This window comes from Alligator sinensis, unplaced genomic scaffold, assembly GCF_000455745.1.
Source record: "Alligator sinensis unplaced genomic scaffold, ASM45574v1 scaffold47_2, whole genome shotgun sequence".
Classification (NCBI taxonomy): Eukaryota; Metazoa; Chordata; order Crocodylia; family Alligatoridae; genus Alligator; species Alligator sinensis.
Genome location: NW_005842150.1, coordinates 722,670 through 742,487, shown reverse-complemented (window position 1 = coordinate 742,487; position 19,818 = coordinate 722,670). Strand labels below are relative to the sequence as shown.

The following is a 19,818-nucleotide window of genomic DNA, read 5'->3' as shown; positions in this document are numbered from 1 at the left end:
CCTAGGACAGCGGGGAAGCCAAGATAAGGTAGAACCACAGGTGGCGAGTGGCTGGGGTGTAGGGGAGGACGGAGTCCCAAGACTGCCCGCTGGGGACCACGCCAACTCTGGTGGCTACCCCAAGGAAGGACCCCCCCACTGAGATTACATTCAAAGTCACGGCAGGCGAGTTCAGGGGTCCTCCTGACTTCAGCAGAGGTAGCCTCCGGGGCCCAGCTGTAAGCCCGGGGCCCGCAAGATCTAGGGCTCGGGCGAAGGCGGCGCGGAAACACCTTCTAGAGCGGAGGCGGGTACAATCACCTTAAGAAATCCTTGTCTCTTTCATATTCAGGTATTATTGTATCATGGAATGGAAAGGTAACGAACTGTTTATATACAGCTCAGTTATGACTGCAATGCCACAAGCAATTGGACAAATAGTTGCTTGTGAATGCAGGGACAAGACTCAATAACTCAAGAGGTCCCTTTCACTCCTCCACAAGGCCCTGAATATGGACTTATCACTTGGCCAGAAGAGGTTGTTTTTGTTTGTCCTTCAAATTTGAAGATGACTGTAACATCACAGGTTGGTTTAGTTTTTGTGGACATACGAATGGCTGATCAGGTCAATTTGTGCTTTGGACTGTCTACTGCACACTGAGCAAGAGATGCTGCTTTGGGTTGCTTGGAGGTTACTAAGTACATGTACAAGCACACACAAGAACAAAGGGTTCTAGGAAGCCCACTAGAGGTATCTCTATGCAGGTGTAAAATAGCTTTGCCACATGTTAAGTACATAGTTGATATTATGTTTGACAGACTGTTTAGACCATGTGTCCTACCTGTAGAAATCCTGACCCATAGAAATGACATAAAACAATTTAATTTTTTTAACTTTGTTTATTAATTTCCATTCCTGTGACCATACACAGACAACCATATTATTCAAGGTCAAACATAAAGGCCAGGAAATATACCACGAGCTTGGTACAGAAACAAAACATTGAGAGGTGTCCTAAAACAACAGGAAAATAGCATGAAGGTAACATAAAAGTATGAAAAAAGTAATAGGCATCTTCACTATAAATGTGATCTGAGAACTTTTTGTATCCTAGCACTAAAGACAGACCCCGTACAACTGTGACTATACAGGGAACCCCCATTTAATGCTGTTTCGCTTAGCGCTATTTCGCTATAACGCTCGTTTTAAATTGATACCTGATTTCACTTAGTGCTCAGTGAGTTTCCTTATAATGCTTATGGTTGCCATCTTGGGTCATTAAATACTTTTGGTTTTGCTTAACACTCATTTTGCTTATTGCTTGGTTTTTCAGGAACCAATTAAGAGCGCTAAGCGGGAGTTTCCTGTATTAAGTACAAAGCAGGCATGGAGCTGAGTGCAGATATTTTAAGGTATATTTTGGGATCATAAAGTGCTTGCACTTCAAGACCCTGTGATTTTAAATAAGCAGTTATGTAAAGGGTAGTGTAAGTTACAGGATAATGGTTGGATGCTACAAATGCTTGCTGCTGAAGTGGTGTTTGCTACCATGAGTGATTCCATTGGGGCAGATACATTCTTCCCCTGGCACAGAAACATAGGGAAAATGTTTCTCCTGTTTGCATGGAGCCAACTTGGGTTTTGGCATGGGCTAGAATAGCTGCCTGGCTGACCCAAGTAGCATTGTTGTTCAATGACTTAGTGGGCTACTTCAGGAGTGTTGAATTGCTAGGACAGATCTGTCAACACTCCTGAAGTGGCCCATTATGGGGAACTTGGTCATACCTTCTCTTATTGCAGTTCTCTTGTCTGACCCAGTTCTTCAGTCTCCCCTGGAATGCCCCTGGGCTTCAGGCTCCTACAGAGGTAGCATATGGGCCCTCTGTCTCAGTGCTAATCAATAGGACAGTGGTTCTCAGCCTTTCTAGATTGAAGGCACCCCTTGGAAAATACCAGCTCTCAGTTTTCACTTGTTTTTTGACTGAAAAAAAGAATAGAGCAAATCTTCTGCTGCAAAGAACTCAGAAAGACCGCAGCAAGGAAGAATCTTTGGGTTTATCTGGTGAATTATGTTTCAAAACCTAACAGTATTAAATTGCTTGGCACCCTGTGGCAACCTTAAGAGGATCTCAAGGCACCCCAGGGTACTTGGCACCATGCTGGGAATCATTGCACTAGGGAGATCATAGAACTTCCTCATAGAAATGCAGGGTAGAAGTGATCTGAAGATATCACCTGGCTCCATCCTCTACATTAAGGAAGGATCAAATATACCTGGATTATTGCTGATGGCTGTTTGTCTAATTTTTTTCTTTAAAACTTCCCATGAAGAAAATTACACATCACAAGGTAGCCTGTTCCAGTGTGCCCCCCCTGCCGTCCTTTTGCAACAGCCTAACTAGCATAACAGAGCCATACTGGGCCATGGATCAGCAGTGGGTGACAAACAGTAGTAAGCACTACACTTACTAACACAAATTTACTAGACTGAACTGTAAATTGGCAAAGAAATAGATGCAAGTGGTAAAACAGTGCAACTTGTACTGATTTGCCAGTCAATGTGTATGCAAAAAAGTGTGCTTTACATAGAGTGGAGGTGGATGGGAGGAAGAAGCAGACATAATTTAGTCATCTCCATGCCTATTTCTGCTCTTCACCTCTTGAAAAATGTTTCTTTGCTGTCTAACAAAGAATCTTTCCTTTTACACATGTATTGAGTCCTGCCCAAACTCAACCTTTTTTTTTTTTTTTTTTTTTTTTAAATATGAGCCCAGACTAATATGCCATGATTTCATCTTCCAATCACTTAAATAAAGAAAGTCTCAGCTAATAAAGAAAACATGCAGCATCACAGGGGGAAATGTAAGAGTCCTCCGAAGCCAACTCCATACTGATCAGGTCATAATGTTTATTTAACAATGGTTGTAATCAGGCATAGTTAGTATCCAGAAGCAGAGTAACTAGTTATTCTTTGGTATCAGGATTTTCCCCCAAAAGAGTACACTGTTTTCAAACTGTATAAAAAACAGGAATGGTCTCTCAAATTTTACGTTACTAGGAGCAGCCATTGGCACTATTTCCACGGCAGTACCTGCTGCAGCTTCAGTACCAGACTCGTGCACTTTCACCATGGCCTTGTGAATAGCCTACAAGGAAATAAATAAATATTACTGTTCTGCGAGTTGAAAGCAGCTCACTGAAAATGAACTTAACTTCTTTGGATCTTGAAGTGCTGATAGAAACAACTGATTAGGAACGGGCAGTAGACAAACAAGTGTGATTGAAAAGCACAAAGCAAAAACGTATTTATATTATTTTGACAACTGATAAATTGGCTGGGGGGGGGGGAAAAAAATCAATAATCTATATGCAGCAAGGGAAGAAATTTTTTTTTATCTCTATTCCAGAGGCATAGTATTACTATCATGAACACTGACCTTGTTTTCTCTATTACTTATATAAGTGTGAATCAGGACTAGTCCACACTGTTGTCAATGGACGGCGTGTGCATGGGCATGTGTGTGCGCGCATGTGTGTGTGCACACATGCTCAGGAAGTACCCACACCTCTTGAAAAAAGAAGAGATTTTAAATTGTTTAGAAGGAAAAAAAAAAAAACCTAATATTTTAAAACAGTGGGTCTCATCATTTAAGAACTATATACCTGTAATCTCCTAGTGCCTTCTTTCCAAGCCATTATAGTTCAACTTTAGTTAAGTCCATAAGGATCATCAGTCTGAGAACTTTACAATTACACATGCCCTATACCTATAGGGTAAATTGCATTGGTTAATAATGATTGCAGAACAACCCCCTTAACCAGCAGGCAGAATTGTATAAATGGAGGCTTGTGTGTAAGTGAAGGAGCATGATTGTTGTCCAGTAGTTAAAAAAAAAAATCCTCTTGTACATTTCCTTGACCATCATGGTTGCAACAACACTCCAACCTGGTTGGTGGTTAGGGTACTCATCTGTGGGGGAGCAAGTGGGAGGAGAAGCAGAGCCTGAGACTTTCACAGGAATGACTGTTTAATTTAAAGTACAGAATCAGTCCTTGCAACAGGATTCTCTCTATCAGGGATGCCTTGAGTTCTAAGCTGCAGACGCCTTGTTTGTGCTTTCTCTTAGGCTCAAAGAATCTTGAATTCATTGCTGTACAATGGCTCAGCTTCAAAAGGTGTGGAGAGTGTGTGCATGCAGCCTAACCTATAGACTAGTGCAGTGGTTTTCAAGGTTTTTTAATTTGCAGACCCCTAAAAATCACTGAAGCACCCTCATGCCCCAGACAGTGGCATCAGCATTTACATGTGTGGTGCTGCAGAGTTTATTTGTTTACTCCAGCCTAATAGCCCTGCATGTGTAGATGCTGAGACGTTTACTGGAGAGCTTATTAATCTATTCCACAGTAAATGTCTTGTACAGATGCACCCAGTGAGATGGTGAAGACGTTGTGTAGCATGGGCCTGTACAACAGAGAAACCTTCTGGGCCAAAACACTGTATTGCTGTAATTTGATACAACTGAACAGCATAAGCAGCCTAACTAGTTTTGGATGAGTATTACATCTCTTCACCCACTGTTTACCAATGGCAAAGACCTTTTAAATGGGTTTCTGCTCAGAGACATTGTAAAGGAATGCTTTTAAACATAAAACATTAAACTGAAAGAAACATAATTTACCTCTGAAACCCTGTGCCTGGGTGTCCCAGTTATTCCAGACAGGTCAGCTTTATCGGTGAATAAATCAATGATGCCCATTCTATTAAACATGCCTTTCAGTTCATATGTCTCAGAAAGGTTGAATTTTGGAAGATACAGTTCCAATAGCCTGTCCAAAGAGGAATGCAAGAAAATTATTAAACATTTCAATCCAATATCAGAGTACTCTGCAGGCTCAGTAGGGACAACTTCTTGTTCTCTTCGACTATGTCTACACATATGCTTTACGACAGAGTAAACTAATTAGCTGCAGAGTGAAGCATCACTGTCTATATGTGTGATGGTATTAGGCCACAGTAAACTAATTTTCTACTGTTGGGAATAGTAGGGTAATTAACTGTGATTAAAAGCACATGTAGCTATTGATCGTTGGTGTAAATTTTGCCCAGTCAGCCCAGCTAGCAGGGGGCCAGACCCCTGCTTGCCACTAGCCACATAGATCTGCACTTCTAGCACTCTTGTGCCCCGGCCAGCCCCTCTGCTATCCAAAGCCACCACCCAAAACCCTGGGCCCAGCAGTCCTGGCACAAATTGCTCTGCCCCAGCTCAAATAGCTTCTGTCCTGGGTGACGTATAGACACTGCACCTGGGAGTAGTTTACTCTGACTCAAACTGCTCCAGAGATTATTGCTTTGGATTAATTGCATGTGTAGATAGACCCACTGTCCCACATAGTGGGCATGCCTACACAAGACATTTACTACAGAGCTGAATAATTAACTTAGCAATAACCATATCAGTGTCTATATGTGCACCCCTATTGGGGTGCAGGAAAATAATAAACTCCAAAAAGGGTAGTAATTCTTGTAAATAGAAGTACTACTCTGCTGTGGAGTTTTTTTTCATGCGCAGCAGTGCACAAGTAAAGACTGACCTGGCTCACCGGGCACGAAGGTGCTTCAGTGCAGGGGCTGTCTGCTAGGGCTGTGTGAAATTTCACCCGGTATTTCATTTCGAAGCTGTTCTGATGCGTTTTGAGCTCAAAACAGCAAAATCGACATGAAACAAAAGCCTTCGAAACAGCTTCAAAATGAAACAAGGGAACTTGAAATGTTTCAAAAGTTTTGAAATGTTTGAGTTTCAAAGCCAGGCTTACTTGCTTCAGTGCTGGTCCCAGCCGGCAGCACCTGCCTCCTGTCTTCTGGCAGGCAGATCGGAGGCTTCCCACACCCCAGGACTGCTGTGGGGGCTGTGCTGGAGTCCTCCCAGGGTGCAAGCCCCCCAATCTACCTGCCAGATGACAGCTCACACCCAGCGCTGGGAAGATTGATGCTGCCATACCGGAGCTGGCTTGAGGAGGGTACGGGGCCCAGTGCAGATCAGCTCATGCAGGGACCCTACCCCACTCCGGGATCACGGCAGCAGGTCCCTACATGAGCTGATCTTCACCGACCCTGCTGGCCCCAGGCAGCAGCACCTGGCTCCTATCAGCCGGCAGGCAGATTGGGGGCCTGCCGGCACCCGCGGGAGGGCTGTGGGGGCTGTGCTGGAGTCCTCCTGAGGGTGCATGCCCTCGATATGCCTGTAGGGCGACAGGAACTGGATGCTTCCACCTGGGGCCAGCAGTGGCACCAAGCTTCCCGGTGCCAGTCCCAGGCAGCAGCACCCAGCTTCTCTCACCTGGCAGGTAGATTGGGTGCTCGTACCCCCAGGAGGACTCCAGCACAGCCCCTGCAGCCCTCCCGATGGTGCAGGCAAGCCCCTGATCTGCCTGCTGGATGAGAGGAGCCAGGTGCTGCTGCCTGGACTGATGGCAGCACTGATCTTCCCAGCACTGGTCCCAGGTGGCAGCACCCGGCTTCTCTCATTTGGCAGGCAGATCAGGGGCTCGCACCCCCATTAGGACTCTGGCACGGCCCCTGCAACCCTCCCAGGGATGCGGGCAAGCCCCCAATCTGCCTGCCTGCTGCATTTTATATTTCCCCATAATAACCTATGGGTGAAACATCGAAACAGCGTTGAAACAGCAAAACAATTCCGATGAAATGAAATGGAACAGTGCTTTATAAATTAAATGAAACTTGAAATTAAACACTGTTCTGTCGAATCACTGAAACAGAAGTTGAATCGGAACGGTGCTGTTTTGCACAGTCCTACTGTCTTCCTGCCAACCCAGCTCTGAAGCAGCCTTGTGCCCCAGCCAGGCCCTCCTCAACACGTTGAGCCCAGTCAGAGCATCCCCAGGCTGGCAGGTTGACCCCCAAGGCCCCAAGCCACCCAGGGCTGCTTCGACCTGGCTCAATGTGCTGTGGTCCAGACACACGTGTAAACAGCACACCCAGGAGCTTCCCAGGAGCTGTAAACTCTGGAGTTTATTTCTGCTTATTAGTGACACATGTAGACACACCCAGTAGGTTTAAGACCTGTGACAGAGATTTCATCTGATATTAATTTTTCAGAAACAGGAAGTTTCAGAATAAATGACCTTGGAAGTGAAGAGAAAGAATGGAAGAGAAGGTAAGAGGCTAGCTTAAAACTCAGGAGACCTACATTCAGACCTCTTGTTCTGACACACATTTTGTGTGTGATTGCAGGCAAATTGCTTAGCATAGGTCAGTACAGCTTTCAATACAAGCCCACCACTGCCACCAATAAATAAACTCCAGAATGCAAGAACACATACTTTTGGCCAGCCCAAACTACTCCAGCCCACCCCTGAGCCATCTATACCTCTTAATTTGCAAGTCTGAGAATATGCAGAGTAAGCAGGAGAGGGTGGAATTTATTTCCCGGCATTGCTCTGCTCTGAGGCTCACTCAGAGGCCAAACAGCTGTACCCTTAGGTTCTCTGTGCCTCATCGCCCTACCTGTAGAAAGGGCATTACAGACCTTCCCTATCGTACGAGGATGATGGGGCAATAAATACATGAAAGGCTATGAGGTGCTTAAAAAAGACAGTTTTCTTTAAGAACAGCTTCTAAGCATATTTCTAAGTAATGTGGGACTGAAACTGTGCTCCTGTGAGCTCTTGGTTACTCCACCATTCAGTCTTTTTCTCTGCCCTGTCCTTTGGCAGCCCATCCAAGCAGAGCTTTCTTACTTTCCCCTCCTACAAATCTGGTGCAATAATGTCTGCTAAAGAAAATGAAAACTCCCATTGATTTTAATGGACATTGGTTCAAACTCAGGGTAATTCCTTTTTCTGTCTATAACCAGAAGAGATGATCAATAGACTTTGAAATCAGGATCAGACTCCAAAACTTGCTGGTCAATTATCTAACCATCTATTTCCTGTTTCCAAAGTGGTCATGAAATAGGCTGCAATGTATTCCTATTTCCAGGGTAATTTCTCTGTCTCAGGCTCTTCAACCAAGATTTGCAGAAGAAACTAATGATTTGGAGGTGCCTCACTGGGCCATCTTAACTGTGCCTGATTTTCAGAAGGTTCTGATCATTCACCTTCTGAATAATCAATCTCCTCTTGCATGTCTTAGGCTGGGCACCTGAAAATTTTGGCACTTGTCTCTAGATGCTTCTGCAAACGTTGGCCTTTAAGTTTAACAATTAAATCAAACACAGAGGGGACAAAAAAGGGGGGGAAAGTGACAAAGGGAAGAAGAATATATGATGTTTAATTTGTTTATGATGGAGGGGGGTGTGCCGAGCACAGAAGAGGGATATGGGTGGGTAGGCTCACCCAGAGCCACATCTGATGTGGGGGAGGGAGGGCAGCCTCACTCCCCAACAGCTACAGAATTAACACTCACAGGTGCCATAGACCTGTAGGTAGAACAGGACTGTGAAACCCTCCAATTGGCAGCAGCTGTGACAGGATTAACCTAGTACCTGTTGGCTGGGCACCTCCTCCTGCAGCAGCACCAGCAGCATCTCCCATGGACAGTGGGGGTGGCACTAACACAGGAACTCTTGTCCCACTCTGCACTGCTGCAGCCTACAGCTTCCTGCTGCCACCCTGGTGCCTCCTGCCTCCATTCTGGAGCCACCCCATTAGTCAGCAGCCAGAGTTTATGCCCCCCCCAAATCCCTCATTATGTTACTGGTTTTGATACAAGGTAGAAACAAAGCACACTGAAAATATCTAATTCCTAAATCAAAACCTTTGCAAGTCCTTGGTTTATATAGATTTAGTCAGATATATAGACAATGAATAGTTCAGTACTATCTGTAAAACAACTAATACCTCTCTGTCTCTTCCTTGCTATCCTGGCAGAGATTTTTTAGTAGTTTTTCCTGGAGTTATATCTGGCATCCACATTTAAAAGTGCTAGTAGATTGATATCATCTAGGAGCACATCCTGAATTGGGAGTTAGGATTATTGCAGGTACCAAGCAGGTTTGCTATGGCCTTCTTGAATGCTGATCTCCTCCCACCTGATCATTGGCAGGAGGGGCTAAATTTGCCAAATTAATGACACAGTTGTCAGTGGGCCATCACATTACACTGAACAAGGCAGTCCACCAGGCCTTGCTTGCTGTTAGTGTGAAGGGAGAAATGAAATGTGGCTCACACACCACCTCATTAAAAGAAGAGACTCTGGGCACAGCTTTCCTTAGCATGTTGTCTTTGAAGTAGCCACACATTAAACAGGTTCCTCTTTATGTGACAGTAACACTCTGCTCTTGTACAACACCTTCCATCCAATAATCTCAACAGCAATAAACACCTCTCCCAACTCCATTTCAAAGTTGGAGAAACAGAAGCACAAAGTGATTAGTGGCTGAACCAGGAACAGAATACGGGTCTCCTGATACTTTGTCTTGGACTTTAAAAATAGGACAAACTCTTTTTCCATAATTATAAAATATCAAAATGCTCTGAAATACATTCCACTCAGCTGTACCCCATTCTACATTATCTCCACTTGATGGATTTACTTACAGCAGACACATGGAAGAGGACTGTGCAAACTTTACAACTAAACCCCTTATCTGGTTTGTGAAAGCCATATCACTTCCCCCTTGGAGATCCTCTTTGTTGCTGTGGTATATCCCGAGGTATCAGGGCTGAGACTGAGGTAAAGGTGAAAAAAGAAAATGGAACCTCAAGAAGACCCAGTTTTGCCGCTCCTGAGCAGAAAAAATGGTAGGTCATCTGATTCACTGAAGCCCCTTCAGTTGGTAGATGTGACCAAAGATGCAAAGTGTGTGTGTGTGTGTTCCAGTTTATTTCACATGTGTGATACCATATATATTATTCTGAATCACCTATTTATTCTGTGCTAACTTTAGGAACAATACTGAGGATGCTTCTATTAGTAGGACTGGGCAGTGGAAGTTCTAGAGGCTATCTCCTCAGCTAGCGGGCACACAATGTTCAATAAAAAAGTTTTGTGTAAACAGTTTTGCCATAGTTTAAAAAGTACTGCCTAATAGTCAATGTAATGACCATTGTAAAACTGTATTTAATTTAATTCCATGCTTTGTCTTGAATTTGGAATTTGATTCTCTAAAGCAGAGCTGTCAAATATGCACCTGGATTATACACATGCACATATGTTACACATGTGTTTTCAGGAGTTATGTAGAACCTAAATTTGCCTCTTAAAAAAAAGAGTTAATTTTCTATCCATATGGGTTGCAAAGATTATATTAATTTAATTGCTGATCCCTTTAGCAGATAGGATGGGGGAATGAAGCTGAAGGGGTATTGGAAAAGGAGAGTTGTTGCATGAAAGACAGAGATTAATTCACCCCTTTCCAAAGCTGAGTCCGACACCCCAGACTTCCAGTATGAGCCCGCCACGAAAGTGGAAAACTCAAGAATTTTACCTTTTTGAGACTAGTTTTCTCCATTTAAACAGAACTTGACATGACAAGCCTCTCTCCAGCTTCTGCATTTGTCCTCTATCAGGCAGAACAAAAAATGCTGTAGCACCTCCTTTATAATCCATCTGCACCACTGTAGAAGACAGCTGCCTGTCATAGCCATATTTAAACATGCCCATCCGAAACATCATTGGGACTTTAATAACTGTGTTCTTATCCACAAAAAAGTCCCTTTGTTTAGTGTATTTGGGATCAAACTGTTTTTCCCAGCCAGCTGCAGATTAAAAACAAAAAAAAGAAAAGAAAAGAGAAAGAATGGGTTACAATTTCTGAAAATGAGAAGTCATGGGGTGTATCTTCATCTAGTGTGAACTGCTGTAGTAGCATTCATTTGAGAGCTGTAACACTTCACAAAAACTGAGGGTCTGCCCTTAATTTCATAAATCAGAATAATTCAACATTAATATGCATATGATTAAGTAGGAAGGAGCAGGATGTAGCTAAAAGAAACTCTAAAGCTACTATGTAGGAAAGGATAGTGTCTTCACCTGGAGTATACACCAATTCAAATGTCTCTGCACCAGAAACTTGCCAGGCACAGTTTTCAATGATGAGGCTTAATACATTCCCCTGTGCCCTATTAAGGGAGGTGGATTTTCCTGTTTGGCAGTAGCTTTAAAGCACCTGTGAAACATGGAGGATATTCTATTCTATGAAAACTCTTTTATACCCTGTAGATGAGGGGAAGAAAAAGGATGTCACTCAATTGCAGAGTATCTCCCTTAATTAGTCCCACACCAAGACCAGTTTATATGCATATTAAAATTGTGTCTCATCATGCTGCAATCCATGCCTACCAGTTAAGGTGACAGGATCCTTATGAATACCTCAGAGAGACTGAGAATTTAGTTCCAAATGAACCTTACATAACTTCCTTTTTTTCAAGTGATTATTTCCCCTTCAAACTACAGATTGTTCAAGTAGAAAACTGGTGGAAAAGTTGCCTTTATTGACTGACACAAAAATTCACCTTTCAAAATTTGTTTCTGTCCCAAACAGGGGATAAGAAGTTGAAATATCAATTTTTTTGTGGCAGAGAAATTTTAACGAAATTTAAGGTAAAAAAAAACTTAAAATATTCCAGTTCCACATTTCTGATCAAATGAGTTCTGGTCTCCCCAAATGAAATGTTGAACTGAATCAAAATGCTTCCATTTCCCCATAAATTAACAGTTTGATATTATCTTCTGCCCAGAGGAGCTACTGTCATTCTCCTGAATGGAATAAGCTGTCTGCTTGGACCCTACGTTTATGGGATCTGCAGCAACACAGGTGGACAGAGATTGATATCCAACTGATATAAAATGAAATGCTTGATTTGTTTCTACAAAGTGAACCCTATGACTCAACTCAACTGCATACAAAATAAAATATTTCCTTCAGATTTTCCAGGTGGGAAATAAAAAGTTGGCAAAAATCAAATTTCCCATTTACTTTTTCAAGTTTTTGGAAACTGCATTTTCCACAAGGAAAGAAAAAATGACAAAGAATGCCAAACTAACAAAACTCAGATTTATACCTGTATTTCATACTGTCCAAAATTCATCCAGAAATGCCCTGTTTCTGATTACTTACTAGTAGTAACAGACCTTTCTAACAAACATACAACAAACTTTGATCTAGTTGAGTAAAACATGAACTGAGATTCTAACACTTCTAAGCTCTAATCTTTGCTCTGCTAACGAATGACTGTGAAGTCGTTTACACATCAATTTACCATCTTTTGATTCCCTATCTACAAAATGGGTATAGCACTACTTACCCTGAACTTAATAAGAGTGCAATGAGAATTAATTACAGCTTTTACAAGAGTTCAAATATATAAAATGCTGAGCATTTTGAAGACAAAAGGAAATGTATTACTTGGTGGTAGAAATGTCTCTGTGAACAGCACAGTTAATAAGATAATTTTGTTCATGCAAGTTTTACAATAGATCAATCTGCTAAAAATAAGCTCCCAATTTTTGTATCATCAGGTCCAGAAAGCCCAGAATGGGTCACAAAAACTGTTAGCAAAAGTTGCAGGCCCAAATCCTAAGGTACAGAGAATGTACAAGTTTCTAAAATTCAAATATACTTTATAAAAGCACCCAAGCTTCAAGATTGTTCTCCAAATCAAACCTAGACTCTAAACCAAACCTTCTTATTTTCCATACACAATTACCAGAAGTAGTTAAGATTTTAAGGTTAGGCCTTCACATTTTCTTTCAGATTGAACCCCCCCCCCAGTCTAGTTTTCCACTAAATCAGAGCTGGGAAGTAATTTCAGGTAAGGAACTTAATATTTTGGCTAAGGTCAATTGTTACAATAAATACATTTTTAGGATAGATACAGCAGATACCTGTAGTTGCGTATGCATGATGTGCAAGTCCTTATTACCTTTCCTATGTTAATTTATCTCTAATATTAGAATGTATCATGCTTTATTAAGATTATAACTCAGCTTTACCTTACTAGCTATGTAGTATTTTGTTTGCATTCCTGTTTAATTGTTTGGGTGGGCACAATTCACAATTTTTGCCCAGTATAGTGACAGGAAGGAATTCTGAGTACCTGTTAACTAAAAGTCCATCCTGAAAAGGTTTCTTAGAAAGAAAAGAGATGCATTTGGAATGACAGGGCTGCATGAATCAACTGGACTACATTCAAACTAGCTTTACCAGTGTATAGCCAATCCCTTCAGAAACTGAAACAAATAAAGAAATGCAGTACAAAAATGACAGAAAAATATGAATGCTTTAAATTTTGCTTAAATTAAAAATTGGGAAAACTATCAATAGAATAATAGTCAAATAATAATTGACAAAAACACTACTGACGTTTTTGAAAAGATAATGAAATATTTCAGACTGCAGAAGTCAGGAGTGATTCCTTGTGCCAGTGTAATTACTCATGTGTATAAATACTGATAGAGCTGTGGCCCTGGGAAGATGCAAAAGTTCTAGTTATTATATGTGTTAATCTGAGTAAATACAAGGCTCTTCTTTTAGTTAAGATTTCATGTTTACTGGAACAGTATTCTATGAACTGAACTCAGAACATACTTCACAAGGAAGAACTTAATTATCCCTATTCAGCAAAGCTTGTAAGCATGTGTTTTATCCCTACTATATTCAGCAGAATTTATACGTATAAGTGCTCTGTTGAATAGGGATGCTCTTCTAAATCTAGGCCTACTTAAGCATACATTTTACTTACCTTTCAATCAGAAAAAAATCTGATGGTGTTTTATTTATAAGCATTCCAGCTGATTTGAAAACAGGAAGATTTTTTACCTTAATTTTTGCCAAAACATCAATAGCTCCAATCAGAAAATTATTTCTTTTTAAAACATGTTGACCAGCTCTGTTCATAACTAACAGCATAAGTAAGCCATCAAGACTGAAGCAAGCTACCGTTTCCCCTCACAAATAGTGTTTTAACGAGCACAAAGGCCAGGGACAACCTGCAAGGTAGGAGACCCAGAGACATGTCTTACCTTTAAAGTAAATATAACTAACAAGAAGAATTTCAGTTAACGGATCAATATTTTTGACCAATTGGACAATTTTCCCATTCGTTTTTTCATTTACATATCTGTTGATCTTTTCCTCAGCTTCTTTAGTATATCTGAAGTTTACAGGAAAAATTTCCTCTCCACAAATGAGGTCGAGATTGTTTCGAAACTGCTGTAATAGTTGGAGTTCTTTCGTCACAAACATGACATTTCCCATATTCAGCTCAATGTCATTATTCTGTTGGTTTAACTTTTGCATGATATTGCAAAAACCTTCATGAACTTCCTCCTCCTGAATCTTTTCTGAGTTAAAACCGAGTCCTCTAAGAATCTGGTGCAGAGTCTCTGATTTAGCTCCCAGAGCTAACATCGCCAAAGTACCGGTTATGCTGATGGGTGAGAAAAACACATTCTCCTTGTTTCTGGAAGGAGCTGTTTCCTTGTAGAAGCATAATGCAAATTGGCAAATGCTGTTCTGTATCTTATGAGCCCATGTATTTTGGTTTGTTTGACCTGCTTGCTCTTGGTGGCTTACACCTGGATTGAGTTCAGAGTAGCTATTGTAATGAGGGTACTTTGAATCCTGTGGGCAAGGGTCGTTAGCACGAATCCCAGCAAGCAAAAAGCACAGGCAAAAAAGTGACTTCATTTTCTATAATTCTGTAAGAAAATAAAAGCAGATATTTCCTTTAATAATCTTAATAATTGTTCTTTTTACCATGAGCATAATATGCATGCACTATCTGGCACCAAAGACCATAAACTATTTGAATTCTGTGGATATTATATTACTGTAGACTTAGAGATAACAGCATTGTATTTGAAGGGAACAAATTATGTAAAATTACTGAATCTACTAAACAAGGAAGAAAAAAAATGCTGCTATCAGGAAGCATAGAAAAGGCTGAAGTAACTTAAGAAATATCAGAATTAGCGTATGACAGACTAGAGACTTGTAGTTCTTTATGTTTTGTTTTTTCTGTAGCTTTATGATGGACTGATTGTAAACCTGAGGGTTAAAAGGAGTATATAATAAAAACTGATAAGAGAAGGGAACTAATCAAGTATATTCAGTTACATTTTGCAGGCAAAGAAAAATAAAAATAAAGCAATATTGATGTTAGAGAAAGGGAAATGGAGAAGCTTCCACAAGTGGATTGAAGGAGAGAAAGTAGACCTATTCATTAATGAAAAGAGGATAAAAAAAGAAAGGTTCCTCAGTGTTGGAGGAAGTGAACTGCTTTTTCAACGTCTGTACTTAATGAGGGAAAGGAAATTTCTCTGGGTGGTTAGTATGTCATAAAACCCTTGGTAAATGTGATGTAGCTTTTGGTAAAGAGGCAAACATTTTGGCAAATACATGGAAAATGTATACCTATACAAAGCTGCACATTGCTTGCACTTCCTTACCAAAGCGTTATGGGAACAATTGAGTGACTGTACCAAACTGCTAATAATTACTTTTGAAAAATCACAGAGAATGAAGGAGATACTATAGCACAGAACAAGCAAACCTCATGACAAGTAGGAGCAAAGTGTGATTCTGGCTGGGGGTGGTTAGGGAGGGCTGGTAAGTCTAAAATGGCAAGTTCTTGAGAAAACATTTATAGCAGAACTCTGGATGGTGCCCATGGAAAATGACAGTCACTGAAACAAGTGTTGTGGGAACAATCAATGCCAAAATACCCAGACAATATCCTTAAATACTGAAATCACCAGGTATCAACTACACCTATATGCAGTGTCCGGCTTTGATCAATACATTGGATAAAAAACAAACAGGGTGGAATCTATGGGACCAACCCAGACAATGTATGACAGTCAGCCACTCCACAAAGGGATAGCTTCTAAAATACAATGCCTTTATGAACAAACATTCTCCTACATTTCACCAAATTCTCCAAAACCCAACTAGCCTTGAAGCAGCTACATCCTTAACGCACACTGTTATTTACCTACCCTTCACATTTAAAATTGCCCTCATGCATTTTATAGCTCCACATTCTCTCTTGGCCTTTTCTTTCGTCCTCTAGCCCCTGCCTTCTGTATACAGTTCCTCCAGAGGTTACTCTTCCTTGTATTCTCCAGTAGCTTTCAAGAAATCTTGTCTCATCAACTCTCTCTCCCAATATGATAAACAACATTTGGTACTAAAAAAATATTTAAGTCCTTCAAACATTATGCTGGTGCAGTTTCCCTTCAAAGGAATATCCAGTACAAAGATGTACTACATTGCAGATCTTTCTTCAAGGCTAAAATTGAACAAAGGCAACCTGCATGTGTATAATTCCACAGACAACTTTTCAGGCATTATTTTGCATGTAGATAACATGATTTACAATTCTCCAAGGAAAAAGCATTACTTACAGCACAGTCAGAAGGGCCCTGTCAAATTTACTGGGTCTGTGCTTCTCCTTGCTCTGTTGTCTATGGTACTGAGCAGAAAGCAGGGTATCCTCTAGTAAAGAGTTAACTAGATCATCCAGAGGCTATGACTCATAATTTATAATTTTAGAGATTAAGCAGAGCGAATGATGAAACTAGTTTTACTGGGCATTTAACTTCACTGAATATTCATATCCTACATATGACGTTGTTTTCATTATTCATAATCATCTGATTCTCCTGCTCAGATTCAAATATGCTGTATTTAAGCTGAGCCTACTGAATATCAGTATCAAGTACCCCTCCACATCTCCATTATCAAAATCTTTCATTTTTATAAGCAAAGGAACACATAAAATATAACAATTAAATCCAAAGGTACTGATTTAGGTTTGAATGACTATTAGACTGCTGCAGTGCTGAATCTCACAAGGTATTTGTTTGCTGAAGTCAGTCTGAAAAGACCATTTGAATCCATGGAGCAGTATGCATGGGGCATGATCTAGCTCCAGCAGAAGATAATTATTACTATTACTACTGGGATAGATCTTTTAGTCCTGCTAAAAAACAAAGCAGCCCTAAATCTGGCTTAAAGATCTCCCGGAAAATTCCCACCTCTCTCTCCTCCCCAACCCCCACCCCTGCAAGGCGAATACTCTAGTATTATTAGATTGATTAGGGGCCCCTCTGTTACTCCCATATCGTGATATGTTGCTATAAGGAAGAGGGTATTGTTGGCATATACCCCACTGTATCCAGGTGATTCCCAGTTGATCCTTTGATGGGCAGGTGAATGAGAATCTCACTAGGCTGCTCTGGTTTATGCCAAGGACTAAATTGATATCTTGTTGCACTGGACCTTAGGGAGCATGCCCCTCTGTCCTTGCACTACATGTCATTGGGTCAGACTAGAGAATCTGGCTTACATTATTTAGAATCTAAGCCTTTTACTGAGATGTCAATGCAGACTCAGACCTGAGAGTGCAAAACCAGAGCTTCCATCTGTGTGTCTTCATACAACAGGATGTTACAGAAATTCAAGATAGCTTGCTATATTTCACACTAAAAATTACTGAATAATAAATGAGAGAGAATGGTTATTTCGTTGAAACAATGAATTGGCAACTGAGAAGATCTGATCGCAGTCCCAGTCTCTACCACAGATTCCCTGTGTGACTTTTGGCAAGCCACTTAAACTTCTTTGTTCCACAATTCTGCATCAGTAAAATGGAGACAATAATATGTCCTTTCCTCCATCCTTATCTTGTTATCTTGTAAACTTTTTTAGGAAGGGACCATCCTGTACTTTGTAGTATGTAGGTAAGAAGTTTTGTGTAAAATTGGGGCTTTTAGGAGTCATTGAAATACAAACTACAACATTAATCAGATACAACTTTGTGGGATTTATGTAGATATCAGGTTAGTGCTCAATCGCTCAGTCGCGTTCAGTACTGGATACCTTCAACTTCTGTTGGTTATTGGCACCACAGATGGGGGTATTCAACACCTTGCAGAAATAGTCCCTTCTAGGGAAAAACAAATGTGTTTTAGAACTGAGAAATAGAAGGCTTTACTGGACACAAAACAGAGTCTATATCCCACGTGATTCTATGCAGGCATGGTATTCACTTGAAAGAGTATTATGATTTCTATTTTTAGTTCAGCTTGCTTAGTGGAAATACCAGGAATCTTATTCAGAAGGAAGCCAAATGAAACACTGATGCCATGCTAATAACAAGGTGATGTCTGAGTGAGTAGGCTATATTTAAACACACACACACCTAAACCACACCTCAAAATGCTTGCAGGAGAAATACTTTATGCTCAACGTGCATTTCAAGCAAGGGCAAAGAGACAGTCAGAAAAGTAAATCCATGAGATCTATTCTTTTATAGTGGGAGTATGAATTTCCTACCACTAATGGCAGATAGCACAGCACTGAAGTATGCATTTGCCTTTCATGTGGGATTATCTCCAGCATCTGGTTACAAACAGATTAGGTAAAGAAGACAGTAACATAATTCCTGTCTCATAGAAACTCTTGCCTACTCATAGGAACTCTTGTTTCAATTTCTAGTCCGACACTTGAAGATGGTGCTGGTAAGTAGCAGAGATTTGCTGACAATAGTGTAGCAAGAGGTTCCCAAGCACCATAGGTACAACTCCATCAGGGCTAGCAAAACTCAAAGTGAACACAGATCATCAGCTGCTACCAGCCATCTATAGCATAATGAATTACATCTTCCAAAGTCCTGCTTTAAGCAGGGCTTAATCAGACAGTGATGTCAGAAGGTGACCTCTCTATACTAGGTCATCCACCTTCTCAGTGACCAATGTCATTGAACAACTGTTGGCAGCAGGGGAATTCACCCTTTTCAGTTTGTTATAGGATTTTTTAACAGGTGCTACATACCCAAGAGCACCTACCAGAAAATCATCAGCAATAAAGCTCTTCCAAGTATCCTGGAATGCCAAATGACCATGCTAGCTTTCTGATGTAGCCCTGACAGAACTCCTGCTTGGTCATTCACCATGCAGTTGCACTAAATTCCCAGAACAGTAAATCCATGCTCTGAAGCTTCCCTTGCTCCAGGTAGTTCGGAACACCCTTTCTTCCTTTGGCCTCTGGTACAGTTCTGGAGTATAAACCCTTTGTCTCTTGTCCGATCACAGAACTGTAAACTTGCTGCTCACCTGCTTTTGGTTCTCATGCACCCTCCCTCCACTCCCCCCCTCCCCACTCAGCAAGACCCCAGTAGCTTAAGCACTCCCTGTTCCACAGCTCCAAACTTGTGGGTACTCTGAGATTTCATTTCATCCACCCTTCAAGGACACATGAGTATCAAAAACAACCAGGCTCAAAGGTATTTTAGCAATTCCTAAATATGTTCCGTCTTTACTTTAACCAGCACAAGAGATACATAGGTTTAGACATAATAATATACATATATTTATGCAGTTCCATGACTCTTGAGTGCTGTCTAGGGCTGTCCAACGTGTGGCCCACAAGGAGTTAACTTCAGGCCCATGGGCTTCTGCCTGGTCACTATTCCCCTCCACTGCTCCTTCTGTTGCTGCCAAAGCCTTTGAGCTCTCTCCGCCTCTTGGAAAGCCAGTGTAGTTAAGGACCTTTGCACAGGGGGTTAGAGGGGTGGAATGCAATGAAACATAGGTGCCAACTTTTTGTGGGGGGGCTGATGGGTGTTTTGAGGGGAGAGGGGTTGTTTTGGGGTTTTTTGCATTCCCACTCTGAGTCCTGCGTATGTCCAGAAGAGGCAGCACATTACTTAAACCCAGCTCACCCAACATAGCTTATGAGTGCTAAGCATCCACTAATTTTTTTGGTGGGTGCTTGAGCCCCCCAAGTACTCAAGGAGCCAGCGTCTATGCAATGAAACATGTCACTGCACCAGTACTAGCAGAATGTACATAGTGTGTACAAAGAGAATGA

General features: G+C 41.2%; 1 protein-coding gene across 1 annotated transcript; it reads right to left on the bottom strand.

Annotated features, from left to right (window-relative positions):
- Positions 1 to 2,028: 2,028 nt before the first annotated feature.
- Positions 2,029 to 16,417, bottom strand: LOC102369647 (alpha-1-antitrypsin-like protein CM55-MM). The gene is made up of 5 exons (XM_006025478.1): positions 16,350 to 16,417; positions 13,965 to 14,642; positions 10,429 to 10,699; positions 4,660 to 4,807; positions 2,029 to 3,126 (listed from the first exon to the last, which is right to left on the bottom strand). The coding sequence occupies exons 2-5, from the start codon at positions 14,629 to 14,631 to the stop codon at positions 2,941 to 2,943; spliced, it is 1,272 nt and encodes a 423-aa protein (XP_006025540.1). The 5' UTR covers positions 14,632 to 14,642; positions 16,350 to 16,417; the 3' UTR covers positions 2,029 to 2,940.
- Positions 16,418 to 19,818: the final 3,401 nt, after the last annotated feature.